Source organism: Carettochelys insculpta, chromosome 2, assembly GCF_033958435.1.
Source record: "Carettochelys insculpta isolate YL-2023 chromosome 2, ASM3395843v1, whole genome shotgun sequence".
Lineage (NCBI taxonomy): Eukaryota > Metazoa > Chordata > Testudines > Carettochelyidae > Carettochelys > Carettochelys insculpta.
This window is the reverse complement of record NC_134138.1, coordinates 1949876-1974075: the sequence shown is the minus strand read 5'-3', so window position 1 is coordinate 1974075 and position 24200 is coordinate 1949876. Positions and strand designations below refer to the sequence as shown.

Below are 24200 nucleotides of genomic sequence, written 5' to 3'. Positions count from 1 at the left end.
TCTCCGCACCAGGGGGCTGGGCTGGGTCCCTGAGCCCAGGCGCAGGGTTGTACCCGGGAGTTTCCCTGCCCTGGGCTCTTCCGTAGTGCCGCTGTGTCCCCAGGCCCCGGCTCGCGCCTGCCCTTCCTCTCCGCAGCTGTGAGCGAGGCCCTGATGGCTCCCGGCGCCTTCCCCGGCAGCAGCAGCACCCGCAACCTGCAGGCCAACCTGTCGGACCTGCGGGCGCAGGTGGCGGCCAATCAGAAGGGGATCCAGCTGGTGAGCGAGCTGATTGGCCAGTACGGGCTGGAGGTGGTGCAGGCCTACATGGCGCATATCCAGGTAAGGGGGGTGCCGCGGGGGGCAGGGCAGGGGCCCCGCCTGGGTTGCGGGGGCGGCTGTGCACCGACCTCTGCACAGAACAGCGGGAGCCCCGGGCCAGGGCTGCGTCCTGTCCTGCGCCCTGCGGCTCACTGCCCCCTGCCCGGCAGGCCAACGCAGAGGTGGCCGTGAGGGACATGCTGAGGAGCTTTGCCGCCAGCCGGGGAGCAGTGGGGCGCCCCATGGTGGTGCAGGCGCTGGACCACATGGATGACGGCTCCCCCATCCGGCTGCGGGTGGAGGTGGACCCCCAGGAGGTGAGCTGGAGGGAGCCAGCAGCAGGAGGGGAGTTACCCTGGGGGGTGTGCGCTGGGGTGGAGGTAAACCCCCAGCTGATGGGTGAGCAGGGAGGGGGCTGCTGGTGACCCTGGGGGGGTGAATCTGTAGGGGAGGGGGCAGAGCGAGGGTGTGAAGCAACTTTGATGTGGGGATCCGGGTGGGGCTGACCCTGAGGGGGGAGGGGAGCCAGGTGCCAGGCTGACCCCGAGGAGAGAGGGGAGCCGGGTGGGGCTGATCCCTGCAGGAGGGGAGCCGGGGGGGTGACCCCGAGGGGAGAGGGGAGCCGGGTGGGGCTGATCCCTGCGGGGGGAGGGGAGCCGCGTGTCAGGCTGACCCCGAGGGGGGAGCTGGGCCCCCCACCCACAACTGCCCCCGGCTGTCTGCAGGGCGGCGCAGTGTTTGATTTCTCCGGCTGTGGCCACGAGGTGCATGGGAACAGTAACTCGCCCCGCGCCATCACCCTCTCGGCTCTCATCTACTGCCTGCGCTGCATGGTGGGCCAGGACATCCCCCTCAACCAGGTGTGGCGCCCGCGGCCAAGACCCTGCCAAGGCCTGACCTGGCCCTGCCCTGCCCCGCCCCGGCTGCACGTCTCTGCCTGGGGCTGGTCTCGGGGTGCGGCCCCAGACCCGGGGGCAGAGGGTCCGCAGGGCAGCGTGCTGGGCCCAGCCCCCTTTCTACAGCGGTGGGGAGAGTCAGGGGCCCTTGTCTCGCCCACGCCCAGCAAAGGGGCTGTGCCAGTCACCCCCAGGGCAGGGTACCCGGCGCGGCCCTCCCTGCCTTAGAGCAGAGCAAGCGCCCGGGGGCCCCAGGTCCCCACGCGCCCAGGTCCCCACGCGCCCAGGTCCCCACGCGCCCTGCTGCTCAGGTGCAGCGAGCTGCTGGGTTGGCGCAGGCTCTGGGACTCACACGTATGGTGGAAGTTTCGGGGGCGCTGCTCAGAGGGTCAATTCAGGGCAACTTGCTCAGGGACAGGCCACGTACAGCCTGAGGCAGGGGTCCTCCACTTGAAGGGTCCCAGCCCGGCACCCTCTGCACCGCTGTGCCCCACGCCGGTCACACACACACACACACACACACACACACACACACCCAGCACGGCTGTGCCCCACGCCGGTCACACACACACACACACCCAGCACGGCTGTGCCCCACGCCGGTCACACACACACACACACACACCCGCAGCACGGCTGTGCCCCACGCCGGTCACACACACACACGCCCGCAGCACGGCTGTGCCCCACGCCGGTCACACACACACACACGCAGCACGGCTGTGCCCCAGTCACACCCCCCCCCCCGGCACGGCTGTGCCCCACGCCGGTCACACACACACACACACCCAGCACGGCTGTGCCCCACGCCGGTCACACACACACACACACACACGCCCGCAGCACGGCTGTGCCCCACGCTGGCCAGTGAGGTCACACCAGCCCCCCTCGGGCCCCAGCCCGTCCCCTCCTCGCACAGCTAAGAGGCTATGGAACCAACCTCACCACCGCCACACAGGTTCTTCCAGTGCCCCCAGCCCACCCGCACCCCCAGGGCAACGAGCACCCCAGGGCTGACCCAACGAGCGTGCTGGGCCCGGCCTTCGGCGCCCACCGCCTGCAGGTTTGTTCCTAGGCAGGAAGGAGTTAACGCTGGAGCGGCTGCAGAGTTGTGCAGGTTTGCAGCAGAGGGCTTGCTGCTGGGAGCCCCTGCGCTGGGACGGGCCGCCGGTTCTGTGTGAAAGCCTCAGTCTGTAGCAGGGGATGAGCCGTGCTCCGGAGGAAGCCCCGGGCCCTTTCTGCGTCCCCAGGGCCAGCGGGAGGGAAGCCCATTGCTCCTAGAAGACGGCGCTTGTGGCCTGAGCGAGTCCCTGTCCATGCCCGACTCAGCCGTGGTCGCTCCCCGGCTGCTCTGACCGGCCCAGCAGAGCCCCTCAGGCCTGGACCGGCACCGCCTGAGCCCGTCGTCAGACATGTACCGGCTGCCTGGGCGGGTTGTCGCGGCTGCCTGCTGATAGCTCCCAGACGCACCCGTGTGAAACACGAGGCCGGAGCCAGCGCCCCACACGTCCCTCCAACACAGCTCCCTGCGCACGAGCAGCACAAACAGCACCAGCCCCCGGCCCCCGTGCCCGCCTAGCACAGCGGTTGCGCAGTGATCTGGGCATCGGTAGTCCAGTCCAGACCCTCTCTGTGCCCCCAGGGGCTGCACCCAGGGCTGCAGGGCTGGCCTGACTCCGGCTGCGCCGTGGGGCTGCAGGGTGGGTGCGTTGGGGGCTGCCTGACACCCTCTCCCCACGGCAGGGCTGCCTGGCTCCTGTGCAGATCCTCATCCCCAAGGGCTCCATCCTGGACCCGTCGCCGGGCGCTGCCGTGGTGGGGGGCAATGTGCTGACCTCGCAGAGGGTGGTGGACGTGATCTTCAAGGCCTTCGAGGCCTGCGCCGCGTCTCAGGTGAGAGCCGGTGGGGGGGGCAGACGCCTGGGGCCTGGTGAGCGAGTCCTCCGGCTGGCAGCATGGGGTGGGGGCCCTCGGGCGGGCAGCCAAGGGGGGCTTCCTGCCACAGGAGGCACCCCACGGGCCGGGCCGGGCCGCTGAGCCCCCGGGTGGGCTGGCCGCCTGTCCAATGCCGAACGCCGAGCACCGTTCCAGCCCCACCCCTGCCGGCCACCCACCGCTTGCTGCGGGCCCAGCCCTCCGCTCGAGCCCCCACTGGCACGGGGGTGTGGGGGAGGGGCTCCAGACGGGGCAGGCAATGGTGAGGGGGTGTGGGCTTTGGGGGGGGGGCAGAAATGAAGGGTCCAGGGTACAGGTGGGGGGTGCAAACTCCGGGTGGGGGTAGAGGGGCAGAGGGTGGGGGAGGGGGTCAGGGCACCAGCTGTGGGGGCAGTATGGGTGCAGGTGGGGGAGTCAGGGCACCGGCTGTAGGGGAAGGAGGGGGCTGGGGGTTGGGGTGAAAACAGGGGCAGCCCCAGAGCGGCCTGTGGGGCCGGGTCGCGCCGAGCCCCCCGCTGTACCGCCGTGGGGGAGCTTGAGGGAATCGCTGGCCCCTTTGGGGGCTGCAGGGAGCTCGTCCGCCCCACAGCGCTGCCCAGCGCCCTCGCAACCGCCCGCCAGCCCCACCAAGCGGCTCCCTTCCAAGAGGGGGCCCCGCTTCCCGCCGGCGCCTGGCAGGCTGCCCCGGGCGTGTGCGACACGGGGGCCAGCCCAACGTGTGGGTCCCCCCCAGGCGGCACAAACTGGCGGCAGTTCCCCCGGTCGCTCAGCCCGTCCCCTGCCGGCGGAGCGCTGTTCCGGGGCTGGGCCCCGCTGGCGGGCAGCCTGTGCTCGTGCGCTGAGCTCGTCAGCAGGGCGCCGGTGGCAGGACGGTTCTTGGGGTTCGCTTACGGGAGCGAGGGGAGCCCGGACCTGCGCTTGTAGCACTGGCTGCGGGGGTCTAGTCCCAGAGCCCTTCCCACGGGTTCCAGCCCGTGGCCGGGACCTCGTCCTTCCCTCTGCCCCCCGGTTCCCCGGCTGACACCACAGCAGAGCCCAGACCAAGAAGGGCCTTCGTGCCTGCCACAGCCCCTGGGCTGGGAGAGCGCCGTGGCCGGGGAGGTGCCGGTACCGGCTCACGGCAGCTGCAGGGCGCCGGCGCCGTCGGCAGAGCTGTCGCTGCTCCCGTGGGATCGTGCGTCGGAGCTGCAGCCGCTCGTTCACCTCCCACGACCGGAGCGACCCCCCTGCTCCAGCCTCTTCTAACGGCCCCCCACGCACCCTGCCGGGGCCGTCTGCCAGGCGCTGGGCCCCGCTTCCGGTTAGTCGGCTGGTCCGCGGCCGGGGGGGCCTGCCTGCGTCGGGCGGCCGGGCTGGGGCTGGGGCTCGGGCTGGGGCTCTCCTCCGTCTCTCCTCCCCTCGCTCCAGGGCTGCATGAACAACGTCACGTTCGGGAACGAGCACATGGGCTACTACGAGACGGTGGCAGGTGGCGCAGGGGCTGGGCCCCACTGGCATGGGCGCAGCGGGGTGCACACACACATGACCAACACGCGCATCACTGACCCTGAGATCCTGGAGAAGCGGTGGGTGGGGGGCTCGGCTCCTTGGGGGTCCCTGGCTGTGGCCGTGGCAGCGGCCTGGCCACCAGGGCCTTTGGGGCACCCCCCATGCCAACGGGCCCTGCGGTTTCAGCCCCTTGGCCCCAGTGACCTCTGCCTCTGGCTCTCGGTGGGGGCTGTGGGGCAGGGGGCCTGCCCTGGGCTCCACGGTGCCGTTGTTCCCCCAGGTACCCGGTGGTCCTGCGCTGCTTTGAGCTGTGCCGGGGCAGCGGGGGCTGCGGCCAGTTCCGGGGCGGGGACGGGGTCATCCGGGAGCTGCTCTTCCAGGAGGAGATGGTTCTGTCGGTGCTGAGCGAGCGCCGGGCCTTCCGCCCCTACGGTCTGCATGGTGAGCACCCCGTGCTCTGCTCCTGACCCCCACCCAGCACCCCAGGCCTCTGGGCCCTCTCCGCTGGCTGGCCCCAGCTACCCTCCCCGCCCTCGGTTATGCCCCGCCTACCTCCCCATCTCCCACCCCAGCCCTGCCCCGGTGTGGTGAACGCAAGCGAGGGTGGCAGGGCAGCTCGGGGCGGAGGTGTTCGGTTTCCTGCAGTTAGAAAGTTGGGAACCCTACAGCACCCCTCCCCCTTGGGGTGCCGCCTTCTGTCTCCCCGTTCCCCCGCCAGCTACTCCCCTTTCTCTCCGGGACAGGGGGGGAGCCGGGCTCCCCGGGGCTGAACCTGCTGATCCGCAGAGATGGCCGAACCATGAACCTGGGGGGGAAGGCGTCTGTGCGTGTGCAACCTGGGGTAAGAGCCCCCCGGCTGCGGATGTGGGGGCGGGTCGGCATTGCTGGGCTGCTGGTGTGGGGGGGGGGCTGTCCCTGGAGGGGTGGAGCTGGCTGGCATGGCTGTCCCAGCGTGGTGGGGGGCAGGCGGGTGGGTTGGCACGGCTCTCCCGGTGGGGCTGGTGCTGTTATGGCTGTCCCAGCGCGGCAGGGGGCAGGCGGGCGGGTTGGCACGGCTCTCCCGGTGGGGTTGGCGCTGTCATGGCTGTCCCAGCGCGGTGGGGGGCAGGCGGGCGGGTTGGCACGGCTCTCCTGCTGGGGCTGGTGCTGTTATGGCTGTCCCAGCGCGGCAGGGGGCAGGCGGGCGGGTTGGCACGGCTCTCCCGGTGGGGTTGGCGCTGGCATAGGTGTCCCAGCGTGGTGGGGGGCAGGCGGGTGGGTTGGCACGGCTCTCCCACTGGGGTTGGTGCTGTCATGGCTGTCCCAGCGCGGTGGGGGGCAGGCGGGTGGGTTGGCACGGCTCTCCCGGTGGGGTTGGCGCTGGCAGGGCTGTCCCAGCGCGGTGGGGGGCAGGTGGGTGGGTTGGCACGGCTCTCCCGGTGGGGTTGGCGCTGGCAGGGCTGTCCCAGCGTGGTGGGGGGCAGGCAGGTGGGTTGGCACGGCTCTCCCACTGGGGTTGGTGCTGTCATGGCTGTCCCAGCGCGATGGGGGGCAGGCGGGTGGGTTGCCATGGCTCTCCCACTGGGGTTGGTGCTGTCATGGCTGTCCCAGCGTGGTGGGGGGCAGGAGGGTGGGTTGGCACGGCTCTCCCGGTGGGGTTGGCGCTGGCATGGCTGTCCCAGCACGGTGGGGGCAGGCAGGCAGGTTGGCACGGCTCTCCCGGTGGGGTTGGCTCTGTCATGGCTGTCCCAGCGCGGTGGGGGGCAGGCGGGCGGGTTGGCACGGCTCTCCCGGTGGGGTTGGCGCTGTCATGGCTGTCCCAGCGCGGTGTGGGGCAGGCGGGTGGGTTGGCACGGCTCTCCCGGTGGGGTTGGCGCTGTCATGGGTGTCCCAGCGCGGTGGGGGGCAGGAGGGTGGGTTGGCACGGCTCTCCCGGTGGGGTTGGCGCTGGCATGGCTGTCCCAGCACGGTGGGGGCAGGCAGGCAGGTTGGCACGGCTCTCCCGGTGGGGTTGGCTCTGTCATGGCTGTCCCAGCGCGGTGGGGGGCAGGCGGGTGGGTTGCCACGGCTCTCCCAGTGGGGTTGGTGCTGTCATGGCTGTCCCAGCGCGGTGGGGGGCAGGCGGGTGGGTTGCCACGGCTCTGACGGTGGGGTTGGCGCTGGCAGGGCTGTCCCAGCACGGTTGGGGGCAGGTGGGCTGTTTGGCACGGCTCTCCCGGTGGGGTTGGCGCTGGCAGGGCTGTCCCAGCGCGGTGGGGGGCAGGCGGGCGGGTTGGCACGGCTCTCCCGGTGAGGTTGGCTCTGTCATGGCTGTCCCAGCGCGGTGGGGGGCAGGCGGGTGGGTTGGCACGGCTCTCCCGGTGGGGTTGGTGCTGTCATGGCTGTCCCAGCGCGGTGGGGGGCAGGCGGGCAGGTTGGCACGGCTCTCCCGGTGAGGTTGGCTCTGTCATGGCTGTCCCAGCGCGGTGGGGGGCAGGCGGGTGGGTTGGCACGGCTCTCCCGGTGGGGTTGGTGCTGTCATGGCTGTCCCAGCGCGGTGGGGGGCAGGCGGGTGGGTTGGCACGGCTCTCCCGGTGGGGTTGGCGCTGTCATGGCTGTCCCAGCGCGGTGGGGGGCAGGCGGGTGGGTTGGCACGGCTCTCCCGGTGGGGTTGGCGCTGTCATGGCTGTCCCAGCGCGGTGGGGGGCAGGCGGGCGGGTTGGCACGGCTCTCCCGGTGGGGTTGGCGCTGGCAGGGCTGTCCCAGCGCGGTGGGGGGCAGGCGGGTGGGTTGGCACGGCTCTCCCGGTGGGGTTGGTGCTGTCATGGCTGTCCCAGCGCGGTGGGGGGCAGGCGGGCAGGTTGGCAAGGCTCTGCTGATGGGGTTGGTGCTGTCATGGCTGTCCCAGCACGGTGGGGGGCAGGCGGGCAGGTTGGCACGGCTCTCCCGGTGGGGTTGGCACTGTCATGGCTGTCCCAGCACGGCGGGGGGCAGGCGGGCGGGTTGGCACGGCTCTCCCGGTGGGGTTGGCGCTGTCATGGCTGTCCCAGCGCGGTGGGGGGCAGGTGGGTGGGTTGCCACGGCTCTCCTGATGGGGTTGGCGCTGTCATGGCTGTCCCAGCATGGTGGGGGGCAGGCGGGCAGGTTGGCACGGCTCTCCCGGTGGGGTTGGCGCTGTCATGGCTGTCCCAGCGCGGTGGGGGGCAGGCGGGCGGGTTGGCACGGCTCTCCCGGTGGGGTTGGCGCTGGCAGGGCTGTCCCAGCGCGGTGGGGGGCAGGCGGGTGGGTTGGCACGGCTCTCCCGGTGGGGTTGGTGCTGTCATGGCTGTCCCAGCGCGGTGGGGGGCAGGCGGGCAGGTTGGCAAGGCTCTGCTGATGGGGTTGGTGCTGTCATGGCTGTCCCAGCACGGTGGGGGGCAGGCGGGCAGGTTGGCACGGCTCTCCCGGTGGGGTTGGCACTGTCATGGCTGTCCCAGCACGGCGGGGGGCAGGCGGGCGGGTTGGCACGGCTCTCCCGGTGGGGTTGGCGCTGTCATGGCTGTCCCAGCGCGGTGGGGGGCAGGTGGGTGGGTTGCCACGGCTCTCCTGATGGGGTTGGCGCTGTCATGGCTGTCCCAGCGCGGTGGGGGGCAGGCGGGGGGGTTGGCACGGCTCTCCCGGTGGGGTTGGCGCTGTCATGGCTGTCCCAGCACGGTGGGGGGCAGGCGGGCGGGTTGGCACGGCTCTCCCGGTGGGGTTGGCGCTGTCATGGCTGTCCCAGCACGGTGGGGGCAGGCGGGCGGGTTGGCACGGCTCTCCCGGTGGGGTTGGCGCTGTCATGGCTGTCCCAGCGCGGTGGGGGGCAGGTGGGTGGGTTGCCACGGCTCTCCTGATGGGGTTGGCGCTGTCATGGCTGTCCCAGCATGGTGGGGGGCAGGCGGGCAGGTTGGCACGGCTCTCCCGGTGGGATTGGCACTGTCATGGCTGTCCCAGCACGGCGGGGGGCAGGCGGGTGGGTTGGCACGGCTCTCCCGGTGGGGTTGGCGCTGTCATGGCTGTCCCAGCACGGCGGGGGGCAGGCGGGCGGGTTGGCACGGCTCTCCCGGTGGGGTTGGCGCTGTCATGGCTGTCCCAGCACGGTGGGGGGCAGGCAGGCAGGTTGGCACGGCTCTCCCGGTGGGGTTGGCACTGTCATGGCTGTCCCAGCGTGGCGGGGGGCAGGCGGGCGGGTTGGCACGGCTCTCCTGATGGGGTTGGCGCTGTCATGGCTGTGCCAGCACGGCGGGGGGCAGGCGGGCGGGTTGGCACGGCTCTCCGAGGAGGGCAGCTCCCGTCTGGGCAGGTCCAGGGCCAACCCGCTTCCCCCTCACTGTCTCCCCGTCCCTCTCCGCAGGACGTGTTCCGCTTGCAGACCCCCGGCGGGGGTGGCTTTGGGCTGGCCGCTGGTGCCGGGGACTCCCCGGAGCAGCCCCAGGCGCCGGATGCCAGGAGGTTTGCGGAGCGTGGCAGCCTGTACAACTACCGCCTGGCACAGGAGACGGCGTGAGGCGCCGGCAGGGGGCCGGGTGCAGGGGGGCGGCCCCTGCCTTCTGCCCCGGGGCTGCGCAGGCTCCGGCACACGCCCCTGCAGCACGCAGCCCCTGCCCAGCGTGGCGTCCTCGCCTGGGTGCCGGTGCTGGTTGCGCCCCTCGCGGTGTGGTGGGGGAATGGCAGCTGCACTTCTCCCCGAGTGGCGGGTGGGAGCAGCCCCCCCAGCAGCAAAGGGCCGATGCCCTTGTGGGTTCCCTCCAGGCAAGTGCACCACGTGCGCCGTCTCAGCAGCGGCTGGAGCCTGCAGCCTGCGAGCTGGACTGAGAGCCGGGGCCTGGGCTCTGCCTGCCCCGCCCCCCCTTGTGCTTTGCTTGGGAGCAATAGGTAAGTGGGGGGCAGCCCCCACCTCCCCTGGACCTGACACTGCCGAGAACCTGGCCTGCTCCGCCCAGGGCCGGGTCCTGCCCTGAAAGGCCCCCGAAGCCCGGCCCCGTGCAGAGCACTTCTGCCGCCAGCTGCCAAGAAGCCACCCGAGCGATTCCCTCAGCCAGCCCAGTTCTCGGGTGCTGCTGCCAGCACCGCGCCGGGTGCTGATGAGGGGCTGTGAGAACGATTCTTCCTGGCCCAGCAGCCCAGGCGCGTGTGCGGATCAATGCGTAAGCTGGAGTCTGAGCCCGAGTCACGCCGTTGCCAGGCCCTTAGGATCTGAGCCTGAATGTGTAGTCGGAAAGGAGGAACGGGGGAAGAGTTCCCGCTGCGAAGGGAATAAAATACCTGCGCCCTGCAAAGGTTGCGGTGCCGTCTTTTAGCAGCGCTGGAGTTAAGCTCCTGGCTTCAGTCAGGTCTGTGGAGCACGTCCACAGCTGGGTTGGGTCACTCAGAGCCTCCGCTCACAGCAAAGCTCCTCCAGAGGGCAGGAACCAGACTGCAGACACAGTGGAGGGGTTCCCAGGGCCCTTTCTATCTCCTCCGCTGGGCCAGGGACTCCCATTGCTCTTGCTGTGGGAAAGTTGCGAGTCACGTGGGCAAGTTGCCTGTCCACGCAGGGCTCCATCCTTTGCAGGCGGATGCTGCGGCTCCCCTGTGGCTGAGCATTCCCAGGGCCCACTGGCAGTCGCGTTCGTTTGCCAAACCACCTCTTGAGGTCTCCCAGGAGAAACAAAAGTGCGATACGTGGCCAGAGCCAATGCCCGTAACTTCGCCTACGCCAGCGCGACTTGCGTGTGAATGGCGCAACTGGAGCCGGCTTTTCATAGACCCCTTGGCCCAGGGTACAGAGTTGGTTGCAAATAAGGAATAGTGGTTGCAACCGTCAGCTGCGTCATCACCCTCAACAACCGTGGGCTCCGCGCCCGTTGGTGTCTCGTGCCTCCATCACTGTTTCCTTCCCTCTTTCCCTGCCCGGTGCAGAGCGGCTTCCTTCCCGCAGACCAGCTCTGCACCAATCTACGATATCATCTGCCCGTTCCCTGTGGGCTCTGCCTCTCTTATTCTAACCGCCCATTGTGCCGAATACCAGGGTCTGGATTTTTTGTTCGTCTTTTCATTCTGCAGATATGCCCGAGTAGTCTTCGTGACAGGACACAGCGTCGTACAGGAGAGTCAGTGCAGCCGGTGGAGACAGCCAGTCCCATCCATGTTGGGGAGAGGAGGCCCCGAGGGGCCCCTGGAGCCGGGGCCTGGCCCCCTCCTTTGTCTCTCTCTCTCCCAGCCCAGACTCACTGCTTCCAACTCCCAGTTCCAATTCAAACCCCTCAGGCTCCACCTCCCCCTTTGTCTGCAGCCCAGAGGTGTCATCTGGTCACCAGGTTACCCTCAGCAGGAGCCCCCCCACCCTCTGTGAGCCCCTCACACACATGTATCCCCCCCACTCCACCACATCTCTCCCCCCTTCCAGACCAAACTGAGTGGGGTCACTCAGCCGGTGACCTGCGGAAGTTCGGGGCCCTCCCCGTGTGACAGGGCATCAGCTGTACCCTCGGTGCTCCCCTTGATGTTACCACCTCCATGTCATAATCCTGCTGGGGGAGGCTGCAAGTCAGGAGCTTGGTCTTGGCCCTTTTCATGTGATGCAGCCGGGCAAGTCCCTTTAGTTCCCTCGGGTTGGTTGGTCTCCCGGCTTCGGCCTCTGGTCCATCAGCCACATTCTCAAGTCGGGCAGGCGGAGCCCATACAGCTGCTGCAGCACCAGCAAGTCAAACAGTTCTTCTCTGGTCTGGGCCCTGCCCCGTCTGCCCACCAGCCCATACAGCTGCTCCAGCCAATGTCTGGAATTGAGTTACAGTCCAGTAAAGGAAGGTACAAATGCTTCCACCCTTGGCATTTAGCCAGACCACCACAATGGCTGTGTGCCTCAGTTTCCCCTTCCATGCCACACACTAGGTTTGGAATGTTCCTCCTCGTGAGAGGTTGCAGGACTAGTTACAGGGAACAGCGGTGACATTTCAGAATTACAAACTCCTCCCATGTACAATTCATGCTTCTACATCAATGTCATCATGTCACACGGCTCTTTCCAAACATTCAGTACATGGTACAATTCTACAGCATTTGGTAGCAGCATCCACTGGTTACAGCCGTCAGTGTGAGTAACAGAACAAACCCATTGCACTTCTATGTTTACGTTGCTCTTTGGTAGACCACAACCTTTGTGTAACATCCTTGAGAATCTGGCATTTTGGGGCCTAAATGGCTGAGGCCTTTCTCTGCGCCATCAAGTTCTAATCTTCCCCTCGCCCCCTGGGGTGGAAATCTCATCTCTCTGGATAGTAACAGAGAGTAAGCTGTGCTAGTCAAAACAAAAAGCAGTCAAGTAGCACTTTAAAGACTAGCAAAATAGTTTATTAGGTGATGAGCTTTCGTGGGACAGACCCACTTCTTCAGACCATAGCCAGACCAGAACAGACTCAATATTTAAGGCACAGAGAACCAAAAACAGTAATCGAGGACAAATCAGAGGAAAATGATCAAGGTGAGCAAATCAGAGAGTGGAGGCGTGTGGGGAGAGAAGGGCAAGAATTAGATTGAGCCAAGTATGCAGAGGAGCCCCTATCGTGACTCAGAAGATTCCCATCCCGGTTCTAACCATGTGTTAATGTGCCGAATTTGAATTGTATGGCTATGGTCTGAAGAAGTGGGTCTGTCCCACGAAAGCGCGCCTAACAAATTATTTTGCTAGTCTTTAAAGAGCTACTTGACTACTTTTTGTTTTGATCTCTCTGGCTGTGCCCTCCCTTATAACAAGAGTTGGGCCATTGATGGTCCTCAAGGAGATGGCCCCCTCCCAGCCAGTCTGGAAATTTGTATAGCAAACTGCTGCTCTGTTGCTTTCTGAAAGTTACTTTCTCTAAATGCAAAATCCGCATGAAGGAATCCCTGTTTATCCCTTACTGGCCCACCAGGCCCACAGCTCCTTTGTCCTTCCACCTCCAACTTCTGCCTCCCCCATGGAATCAGAAGTGGAGTCCAGTATGAGAGTATAAGTGTTTCCACCATCTGGAGACAGGGAGTTGCTGGCCCTCTCCTGCATCCTACAGAGATTGACTGTGCAGCTGTTTCACTTGGTTCTCACAGGGCTGCTCACACTCCCTGAGAGTTTTCACTTGGACCAGCTTCCAGTTCCTGAGAAACCTTTACCCTGCCTGCTTTGGACCCTTGCAGAGCACAGCCAGTGTTTCACACTCAGGCAGGTCCTGGCCATCAGGAGCTGAAAAAAACTTCTCCCCAGGTAAAGGGCTGCTCTGGCTCTTACAGACAAGCACCTTTCCTGTTCACTCTCCTTCACCTCACTCCCTCTCACCCACTCCTCGTAACACCTCAGCATCAGGCAAAGAACAAGTACCAGAATCATCTGGTCTCTGGGATTCCCTGATGATACGAACTGGATCAGGCCAAGTTAAAGCATCATCCTCCCTGAGAGACACAGAGGTAGGCCCACCTCTCATCTGTACTCAGATCCAGCTCTGGGATCTTGGCCCCATCTCAAGCCCCCCCAGGCTCAGACAAAGGATTCACTTCCCTGGGAGCAGAAGCACCTTTCTTGGACCAAGGACCAGCGTCCTTATCAGGGATGCCACTGCCCATCCCAGAGCCATTCCCTCTGCTCCAGCCCCCATGGCTGGGTTCAGAGTCACACCTGGAATGCTCTTTCCTGGTGGTTCCCTCTCCAGCCACCCCAGGCTGGGGAATCTTCCTCAGACAATGGACTAGTTTCCTCATTGGCACCTTTTCCAAACGCAGGCTCTGCTCTCTCCCCAGGCTGCTGCTGCTGTTCAGCACAGACAGACAATTGGAGACAAGAAGTAGTCTTGTGGCACTTTATAGACTAACAGATATTTTGGAGCATAAGCTTTCGTGGGCAAAGACCCACTTCACCAGATGCATGAGTGGGGGATGGTGGTTTCAGTGGGGTGTTTAAAGAGTGGGGTCCCAGCAAGAAGGGGGGCCAGAACTGACAAGGTCTATTCAGCAAGGTGGAAATGGCCCATTATCAATAGTAGGTATCAAAAGGTGAAAAAACAAGTCAGATCAGACAGGGGGCTATGAGCCTTCATCAGAGTCCGATGGGGAGATCTTAACACCCAGTGCAGAGAAGCTGCCTTTGTAAGCTGCAAGCCACTCCCAGTCTCTGTTTAATCCTTGGTTAATGGAGTCAAATTTGCAAATAAATTGCAGCTCAGAGGTTTCTCTCTCCATTTGATTTCTGAAAGTTCTTTGTTTCAGGACTGTCACCCTTAAATCTGCCACTGAGTGTCCAGGGAGATTGAAATGTTCCCCCACAGGCTTCTGTACATCACCGTTCCTGATGTCTGATTTATGCCCATTCATTCTTTTACGGAGAGACTGTCCAGTCTGGTCAATGTAAATTGCAGTGGGGCATTGCTGGCACATGATGGCAGATATTAGATTGGTAGACGTGCAGGTAAAGGAGCCCTTGATGGTGTGGTTGATGTTAGGTCCTGTGATGATGTCACTGGTGTAGATATGTGAGCAGAGTTGGCAGCGAGGGCTGTTGCAGGGGCTGGTTCCAGGCCTAGAGCCACTGGTTTGTGATTTGTAGTGGCTGGTGAGGATTTGTTTCAGGTTGTTGGGCTGTCTGTAGGCGAGGACAGGCCTGCCTCCCCAGGTCTGTGAGAGTGAAGGATCATTGTTCAGGGTGGGTTGCAGATCACTGATGATCCATTGGCGAGGCGTAGGTGGCGGCTGTATGTGATGGTCAGTGGTGTTCTCTTGTTTTCCTTGTGAGGCCTGTCTTGTAGCAGGTGGCTTCTGGGTACCAGTCTGGCTCTGTCAATCTATTTCCTCACTTCCTTACTTGTAGTTTGAGGAAAGCTTGGTAAAGGTCTTGTAGATGTTTGTCTCTGTGTGATGGATCAGAGCAAATACGGTTGTACCTTAGTACCTGGCTGTAAACAATGGATCCTGTAGTATGCCCTGGATGGAAGCTGGAGGCGTGTAGATAAGCACAGCGGGCCGTGGGTTTTAGGTATAGGGTGGTATTTATGTGACCGTCACTTATCTGCACAGTAGAGTCCAGGAAGTGGATCTCTTGTGTGGACTGGTCCAGGCTAAGGTTGATGGTGGGGTGGAAACTGTTGAAGTCACAGTGGAACTCTTCAAGGGCCTCCTTCCCATGGGCCCAGATGATGAAGATGTCATCAATGCAGCGCAGGTAGAGGAGGGGCACTAGGGGACGAGAACTGAGGAAGCGTTTTTCCAGGTCAGCCATAAGAACGTTGGCATAGTGTGGGGCCATGCAGGTGCCCATAGCAGTGCCACTGATTTGAAGGTATAATTTGTCCCCAAATCTGAAACAGTTTTGTGTGAGGACAAAGTCACAAAGCTCCAACACCATTTGTGCCTCGGTCTCCTCAGGGTCATGTTCCTAACAGCTTGGAGTCCATCTTCATGTGGGATATTGGTGTAAAGGGCCTCTACATCCATGGTGGTGCTTAGTAACGCTGTAGCCGTTTCTAACTGGTGCCCAGCCAGAGTGGCTGTGTAACTGGGGGGTGGGGGCAAAGGAGGTGTGCACAGTGGTGGGGAAGTGTGACCCCCAGTGCGATGGCCAGCTGCTCCAGGAGTGAGAGACTCAGACAACCAGAAAATATTGGCCCTGGTGCCTGGGGCTCAGTCAGAAAGCAGCTTGTTGCCCCAGAGCCTGGGCACGTGCCCTGATGGGCAGGCACCAGCCACAGCAGAGCCCAGAGGTAGGAAAGCCCCCAGGGGCAACTCTGGAAGTGCTGATAAAGGCTGATGATGGGACCCCTGTCCCCGGGGACAATGATGCAATAGCGCTACGTAAGGAGTAACACTTGTAATAGGACGGGGGTTCTGGGCACCGCGAGAGGAACCAGCCCAGGGGATCTTGCTTAGAACCAGGCCACTTACAGCCCCAGGCTGCGATTTCCTTCTCAGTAAGGCAAATCCCACCAGCCAACACAGCACCTCTGCCAGCCCCTCTGGCCAGCCAGAAGCCACACAAGCAAACCCACAGACTTCCCAAGTGCTGCACCAGCCCAGACCAGCAACCCCCAAATATAGGTGGGAGGTTATTAAACCTGTTTCACCAAACACCACACAGATTCTTCCAGGCCCCAAAGCCCCAGCCCCAGTCCTAGCTCAAAGTGCGCTTGGATCTTACCCAAATCACCACGCTGATTGCCAGTCCTTCAGATCGAAAATCTAAAGGTTTATTAACCCAGAAAGGAAGAACAGGGTAAGGGAGAAAATTTGTGACTGCGATACATTACAAATACGAATTACAGCTGATGGTGCAGGGCAGCAGTGTTCTACGCTGATCGTTTGAAAGTCTCTGAAAACACATCCCATGGGGGCCAGGATCTCAGGTCACATTGGCCTCATTTCTGAAGACGGACGAGCTGGAACCCAGCTGGTCCCTGCCGGGGCCATTCTGTGTGGAGGGAAAAGTCCTGTCTTCTTCCCATCGGCACTGGAGGATCAGGGACACCTGAGTAGGTGAGCCGCTGTGGCAAACTGCCATTGGTCGCTGGTTTCGCCAGCACGTCCCAGTCCGTTTACACGGCATGTGGGATGGATGGATGTCTGGGCATCTGATCTCAATCCCACCGCTCAGTCCAGCTCACCTGCCCAGGGGCTGCTGTGGGACTGGGCCATTGGCTGCAGCCCAGAGCACAAGTCCCAAACTCCTGAGCTGTGCAGTCGACGCCTGGGCCTTTGTTTAGTTCATCATCCTGGCCGGGGAAGTGAGCACACTTCCCGCTGCGTACCCTTGGCTCTCCACTAAGGCATCCTTCAGTCTGCGTGGACTATGGATCGCGCCCTTCTTAGCTCCATTTAACATCATCATTTGCTGCATTGACTGTGACTGTGGAGGCCCACACGAGAGTGACAGTCCTTGCTACATCTGCTGCATATGTAGTGGGTGTCTGGCAGGTCCTTGCTGTCCTTTCTACGGGTTCGCTTCTCCTCTGCCAGCTGTCTGATCTTCCGAAGGCCCTTGTATAGTTCCTGCTTCCAGCTGCTGTGGTCGTCTGCAAGCTCCTCCCAACTATCTGGGTCGATGTCTACCTCCCTGAGGTCCCTCTTACAGACGTCTTTGTAGCGCAACTGGGGGCGTCCGGGAGGTCTTTTGCCAGAGGGTAGCTCACCATACAGGATGTCTTTTGCAATCCTTCCATCCTTCATCCTGTGGACGTGGCCAAGCCAGCAGAGCTGCCGCTGCCTGAGGAGGGTGTGCATGGTTGGGATTCCAGCTTGCTCCAGGACGGCGGTGTTGGTCACTCTGTCCTTCCATGATATTCCAAGGATGCACCTGAGGCAGCGCAAGTGGAAGACGTTCAGCCTCTTTTCCTGGCGGGCATACAGGGTCCAAGTCTCACTGCCATAAAGGAGGGTGCTGAGGATGCAGGCTCTGTAGACTTGCATTTTGGTGTGAGTGTACAACTTGTTGTTGTTCCACACTCTCTTGCTGAGTCTGGACAGAGTTACGGCCGCTTTTCCGATCCTCCTATTTAGCTCAGTGTCCAAGACAGGGTGTCAGTGATGGTGGACCCGAGATAAGTAAACTCGTGGATGACCTCTAGCATGTAATTGTCAATGCTGATTGATGGAGGTTCAGCAACGTCATGACCGAGTACGTCTGTCTTCTCTAGGCTGATGGAAAGCCCGAAGTCCTTGCATGCTTTGGAGAACTGATCCAGCAGTTTTTGAAGATGGCCTTCTGTGTGAGACACTACAGCAGGGTCGTCTGCAAACAGTATATCTCCAGTGAGCACTTCCCACACCTTAGACAGCCTTCAGCCTTGCAGGATTAAACAGTTTCCCATCAGATCTTGTGTGCAGCAAGATGCCCTCTGTTGAAGATCCAAAGGCATGCTCCAGGAGGAGTGCGAAGAAGATCCCGAACAATGTGGAAGCAAGGACACATCCTTGTTTGATGCCGCTCCTGATGCTGAAAGCATCCGATAATGTGCCGTCATATTGGACGGTTCCTCTCGTGTCTTCGTGGAACGACTGGATCATCTTGAGTAACCATGGAGGACAGCCTGTCTTGTGGAGCAGTTTGAACAGACCATCCCTGCTGACCAAGTCAAAGGCTTTGGTCAGGTCGATGAAGGCTGTGTAGAGTGGCTTCCTCTGCTCCCTGCATTTCTCCTGCAGCTGCCTCAGAGAGAAGACCATGTCAGTGGTAGATCTCTCTGCGTGGAATCTGCACTGTGATTCGGGGTACACCCTCTCAGCAATCTTCTGGAGTCTGCCAAGGATGACGCGAGCGAACAGTTTACCAGTGATGCTTAGGAGGGAGATTCCACGGTAATTGTTGCAGTCGCTCCTGTCTCCTTTGTTCTTATACAATGTTACAATGTTAATGTCGCGCATATCCTGTGGAACCTCACCCTCTCTCCAGCACAGGCACAGTAGCTTATGTACTGGTTCCGGGAGTGTGTCCGTGGCACACTTGATTACCTCTGGTGGTACCATCCTGACCTGGGGCCTTTCCTGCTGCAATGCTGTCAATGGCTTTCTTCAATTCGACCACAGCTGGTTCCTGGTCCAGCTTGTCCATGACTGGCAGGAGCTCGACGGCATCAAGGGCTGCATCAACCACAGGGTTCTCGTGTGAGTACAGCTCGGAGTAGCGCACAACCCAGCGCTCCGTCTGTTTGGCTTTGTCAGCGGTGACTTCACCAGATTTGGATTTCAGAGGTGCCATCTTGTTCTGGGTGGGTCCCACTGCCGCCTTTATGCCCTCGTACATTCCCCTGAGATTACCAGAGTCAGCACTGGTCTGGATGCTGCTGCATAGCTCGAGCCAGTGGTTGTTGGCACAGCGCCTGGCCGTCTGCTGTACTGTTTCTCTGGCTACTCTGAGCGCTAGCTGGGTACTCTGGCTCGGTGAGCGTTTGTACTCCAGGAGTGCAGTGCGCTTCTTTTCGATGACTGGAATCATCTCATCGGAGTTAGCTTCGAACCAGTCGTTTGTGTTTCCAGCTCTTCTTCCAAACACTGACAAGGCCGTGTTGTAGATTGTGTCCCTCAGATGCTGCCATCTGGATGTCACATAGGCACCCCAGGGCCGCTGCGCAGATTCTCCTCAAGGGTCTCTCTGAACATTTAGGCTTTTTCTGAGTTTGCCGTCTTTATGGCATCAGTGTGGGGCCTTCCGGTTGGTTTAGAGCGGTGCAGCTTCTTGGGTCTCAGCTTGAGCTTGGAGCAGACTAGCGAATGATCTGTATCACAGTTGGCACTATGGTAGCTGTATGTCAGGAGGACGTTTTTGAGGTTGCGTCTGGTGATGACCAAGTCTAGTTGATGCCAGTGTTCCGAGCGTGTGGTGTCTCCATGACACTCTGTGCTGTGGCTTGGTTCAGAAAAATGTGTTTGTGATGTACAGATTGTGGTACGTGCAAAGTTCGAGGAGACGCTGTCCGTTTTTATTCATTTTTCCCACATCGAAGTGACCTAGACAAGAGGGCCATGAGTCACGATCGGCTCCAACTCTTGCACTGAAGTCACCCAAAAGGTACAATTGTTCACGAGCAGGTATTTGTGCTATGGCGGCACTGAGCTCGTCATAGAACTTGTCCTTTGCTTCTGGTGTGGTGTTCAGGATTGGAGTGTAAGTGCTGATCAGGTGGACAGGACCGGCGCAGGTTTGAAGTTTGACCTGAAGGAGTTTTTCTGATCCGCCCGGGACTAGTTCCACCATTTGCAGAAGGGTGTTTCTGATGGCAAAGCCGACACCATGCTCCCGGGGTTCCTCTTGGGCTTTGCCCTGCCAGAAGAAGGAATAGTCCGTTTCCTTTAGGGATCCCGAAGCTGCGAGTCGCGTCTCCTGCGAAGTGGCGATGTCAACTTGGAGCCTCTTCAGTTCCTCGTTGATGACAGTGGTCTTTTGGGTGTCGCTGATGTCCTGAAGATCTTCAGTCAGACCGGTCAACGTGGTCTGTACATTCCAACAAGCAAGCCTGAAACTTTGATGATTTCCTTTTCTTAATAATTTTCTTGCTGGTTTGTCTGGTGCTCATTTCAGTCCCTTGTCAGGTTTGGGAACCTTAAGCCTCATGCACCCAGTGAGGCAGGTGAGCTGTGGCGGGACAGTACCCTACTGGCTGGGGGCTGCCTGTCTAGTGAGATGCGACGATCTCTCCCACTGTTGGAAGCAACCCCTGGCGCTCGTTCTTTACGCCAATCGAGCAAGAGTTTATAACCGGTATCTGTTACCTCCCGTGTTGGTTCAACGCTGTTAAGCGGTGCTGGAGAACCTCTCCAGGTGCAAGCCTGGGCAATTTTTATGAAGACCCTGGGCTGCCGAGACACCAGGCCCCGCCCTCGGATTTACTGATATAGTCCAAAGGAAAGGGTAACCTCTACGTCTGGTACCAGCTCAGCTGCAGGAGTTGCCGGGACAGTGCCAGAAGTTGGCACAGAACCGCCTTAGGACTCCCCTCTGGATTTTCTGTCAGGGTTTACTCCCTTAGCCTTGCTCCTTTCCAGGATAACCCACAAGGCAGTGGGGCGTCTTCCTCCGCCTTCACAGGAGTTGTCAATTTGCAGCACCAGACCTCCTGCTCCGCCGTTGAGACTGTGCGTTAGAAGGGAGAAGGAACAAGTCCCTCCATAAGGTCGGTGTGTGCGACAGACCAGACGCCCTCCCTGTGTGTTGCCTGTGAGCTGACGCAGTTGCCCGGGGGGATGGCGTCGCTGTAATGCACAATGGCTGCTAGGAGTCAACAGTGAGAGCTGAGTGGTGGGTGAGGACCGGTGCTTCTGTCCGCCTGAAAAGGCTGAGCTGCCGGAGAGTCAGAGGTACGACCTCTACCCCAGACACCCCACATCCCCCAAACCCTTGGCTCTCCAACATCTCTAGCACAGCTCTAGCACCAATCTCCGTGACGTCGCACACAAACATGGCACAGACACACAAGTGCCATAAACCTGTTCAGGGCGTCCCCAGCTTTCATTAGACCCCTCTCTTGCTGCCCCCCAGCACAGGTTCGGTGCGGCTGTGTACAACGGTGACAGAAGTGGCGTAGTGCCTCTTGTAAAAAGCCGGTAACATCACAGCAGGACTACGAAGTCCCTGGGCTCAAAGGGGCATCGCCACCTGCAGAACTAGGGTGCAGCACCACCCCCTCCGGTGTCTGTCCGCAGAGCAGCGAAACGCAATTGGCAGGGCCTGGCTCCTCACTCCTGTGCAAGCGAGCCGGCCCCCTGCGTGACTCGAGCTGTGACGCTGGTACTGCTAGGGCCGCCTGCGCCTGAGTGCGAGAACGGAGGCGGCTGCTGCTTTTCCCTGTTGTCTTTCCCCTGGGAAAAGCTGTGCGCTGCTCTTAAACCAGACAGGGGCTTGGTCCTGGGCCGGCATCGCTGCTCCTTTGTCAGGGGACAGCCCAGCCCTGCCAGTGACCCCAGTGCTGTTATCCCCAGGGGCACAGAACTGAGACAGGCCTGGGACATGCTCGGGGGATGATGGCCCCAAGGCTGGGGGCTCGCCTGTCCCAAAGGGGGTTCTGCAATGGGGTGTGACTGAGAGGCCTGGCTGGGGCTGATCAGGGACTGCCGCTGGTGCTGGCATCTTACACAGAGCAGGAGCCAAGGGAGCTGGGGCCCGGCCTGGCCTGAGTGGTGCCAAAGGGGCACTGAAGGTGGCTGAATCCACCCAGACCATGGCAGCGCCAGGCGAGCGAGGGGAGCCCTGTGAAGCTGGCACCTCCCGGGCTGGGATGGGGGGCTGCAGGGGTTGGCTAGGACATGGCTGTAGCAAGCTGGGGTGTAATGGAGTGGGGGATACGTGTGGGGGGGGGCGCCCACAGAGGTTGTGGGTCTCCTGCTGAGGGTAACCTGGCGAGCAGGTGACACCTCTGGGCTGCAGACAAAGGGGGAGGTGGAGGCTGAGGGGTGTGAATGGGAACTGGGAGTTGGAAGCAGTTAGTCTGGGCTGGGAGAGGGAGAGAGACAAAGGAGGGGGCCAGGCCCCAGCTCTGGGGGCCCCTCGGGGCCTCCTCTCCCCAACATGGATTGGACTGGCTGTCTCTGCCGGCTGTACTGACTCCTCTGTACGATGCTGTGCCCTGTCGGCTAATGAACCCGCTGTTCTCCTGCTGGGTGAGAGTCACTCCTGCCTGCGGATGGGTGCAGAGCTTGGGGACCCCAAACCCCATCACACTTCTGCCTGTGGACGGGGCACAGAGCCTGGGGACCCTGAATCCCAGCACATGGGGCAGCTGTCGCGTGGGGCCGACGGACCCAGGCAAGGCATGTGCTGCTGCTGGGATGGGCTCTGAGGCTGGGCTCAGCCAAGATGCTGCTTTCGGCTGCCTTGTGTCACCCTGTCCCCATGGGGGGTGTTTTCAGAGACTTTCAAACAACCAGCTTGGGGTGTGCTGGGCAGAGCTCCCATTGGGGCAGAAAGGCCGGGACACCGAGGCGCAGGGACCCAGAGGGGAAGCAGGCCCTGGGGGCCTCCCAACAGCTGCTCAGAACCTGGGGTAGCTGGGCCCCTGCGGAGACTCGGTCCCAGCTACCGGGCCGTGCCCCAGGTGGGGACAGACAGGCCTCGCGTGGTGCTGGACGGGGGCGGCTGTGGCCCAGCTATTGGGCACTGCCCCACGTAGTGACAGACGGGCCTCGCGTGGCGCTGGACGGGGGCGGCTGTGGCCCAGCTACCGGGCACTGCCCCATGTAGTGACAGACGGGCCTCACGTGGTGCTGGACGGGGGCGGCTGTGGCCCAGCTATTGGGCACTGCCCCACGTAGTGACAGACGGGCCTCGCGTGGCGCTGGACGGGGGCGGCTGTGGCCCAGCTACCGGGCACTGCCCCATGTAGTGACAGACGGGCCTCACGTGGTGCTGGACGGGGGCGGCTGTGGCCCAGCTATTGGGCACTGCCCCACGTAGTGACAGACGGGCCTCACGTGGTGCTGAACGGGGGCGGCTGTGGCCCAGCTATTGGGCACTGCCCCACGTAGTGACAGACGGGCCTCACGTGGTGCTGGACGGGGGCGGCTGTGGCCCAGCTACCGGGCAGTGCCCCATGTAGTGACAGACGGGACTTGCGTGGTGCTGAACGGGGGCGGCTGTGGCCCAGCTATTGGGCACTGCCCCACGTAGTGACAGACGGGCCTCGCGTGGTGCTGGACGGGGGCGGCTGTGGCCCAGCTACCGGGCACTGCCCCACGTAGTGACAGACGGGCCTCGCGTGGTGCTGAACGGGGGCGGCTGTGGCCCAGCTACCGGGCACTGCCCCACGTAGTGACAGACGGGCCTCGCGTGGTGCTGGACAGGGGCGGCTGTGGCCCAGCTACCGGGCACTGCCCCACATAGGGACAGACGGGCCTCGCGTGGTGCTGGACAGGGGCGGCTGTGGCCCAGCTACCGGGCACTGCCCCACGTAGGGACAGACGGGCCTCGCATGGTGCTGGACAGGGGCGGCTGTGGCCCAGCTACCGGGCACTGCCCCACATAGGGACAGACGGGCCTCGCGTGGTGCTGGACAGGGGCGGCTGTGGCCCAGCTACCGGGCACTGCCCCACGTAGGGACAGACGGGCCTCGCGTGGTGCTGGACGGGGGCGGCTGTGGCCCAGCTACCGGGCACTGCCCCACGTAGTGACAGACGGGCCTCGCGTGGTGCTGGACGGGGGCGGCTGTGGCCCAGCTACCAGGCACTGCCCCACGTGGTGACAGACGGGCCTCGCGTGGCGCTGGACGGGGGCGGCTGTGGCCCAGCTACCAGGCACTGCCCCACGTGGTGACAGACGGGCCTCGCGTGGTGCTGAACGGGGGCGGCTGTGGCCCAGCTACCAGGCACTGCCCCACGTGGTGACAGACAGGCCTCGCGTGGTGCTGGACGGGGGCGGCTGTGGCCCAGCTACCGGGCACTGCCCCAGGTAGAGACAGACGGGCCTCGCGTGGCGCTGGACGGGGGCGGCTGTGGCCCAGCTATTGGGCACTGCCCCACATGGGGACAGCCTGGCGTCGTGTGGCGCTGGACGGGGCAGATGCCGCCCGGAGGAAGGGAGACTGCAATCTGGGTAAAGACAACTGTCTGGCTGGCGCCTCCTCAGCCACAGCTGGGGCTGTGCGTCTCACACCGTGATCACAGGCTCTCTTTCCTGTTGGTGACGCCTGCTTTGGCCTGCTGTAGGCTGTGCAGGAGTCATTGTGCTGGGTGTACGGCCGCAGGGGGGTTGTGATCGGGTGGGGTATTAATTCGCTGTTCCTATTGGCTAGTAAAATGTTAGCAAGATACGGGACTCGGTTTCACTCCATGCCATGGGGGCCATGAGGCGGGGTGGAAAGGATGAGGCGTAGGAAGGGGCCAGACCTGGCAGAAGGACTCACCTCTGGGCCACAGCCTGAGCCCAGAGCTGGCAGGAGCCCTCTGCGTGCCGGTGAGGGGCAGCACCTGGAACCCGGAGGGGTCTGGCCATAAACGCTGGAACCCAGCCCAACGTTGTCATGAGCTGGCAGAGCCCCCCGCCCCCCTGCCCTGGCGTGCTGGCCAGCCAGAGGGCTTTGTGCCGGCGACAGGGGAGGGGCTGCCTCCCCCGACCCCACACCGGGGTGGGACGCGATTGGGTAGAGGAACCTACAGACGATTGTTGCAACCCGCAGCAAACCGTGTGCA

The 24200-nt window shown here is 62.7% G+C and overlaps 1 protein-coding gene across 4 annotated transcripts in view; it reads left to right on the top strand.

Moving 5' to 3' along the window:
- The window catches only part of OPLAH (5-oxoprolinase, ATP-hydrolysing), a 29679-nt gene extending 19805 nt beyond the window's left edge, over positions 1–9874 (top strand). For 3 of the 4 annotated variants that reach the window (XM_074986423.1, XM_074986424.1, XM_074986425.1), the window contains 8 exons: positions 137–321; positions 471–617; positions 1026–1160; positions 2940–3089; positions 4539–4696; positions 4900–5060; positions 5363–5460; positions 8950–9874. In XM_074986423.1, coding sequence (XP_074842524.1) covers positions 137–321; positions 471–617; positions 1026–1160; positions 2940–3089; positions 4539–4696; positions 4900–5060; positions 5363–5460; positions 8950–9102 — 1187 coding nt within the window. In that variant the 3' untranslated portion in view covers positions 9103–9874. Of the gene's footprint in view, positions 1–136; positions 322–470; positions 618–1025; positions 1161–2939; positions 3090–4538; positions 4697–4899; positions 5061–5362; positions 5461–8949 lie in introns of those variants that run through there. The other variant, XM_074986426.1, reaches the window with a different exon arrangement.
- The last annotated feature ends 14326 nt before the right edge of the window (positions 9875–24200 follow it).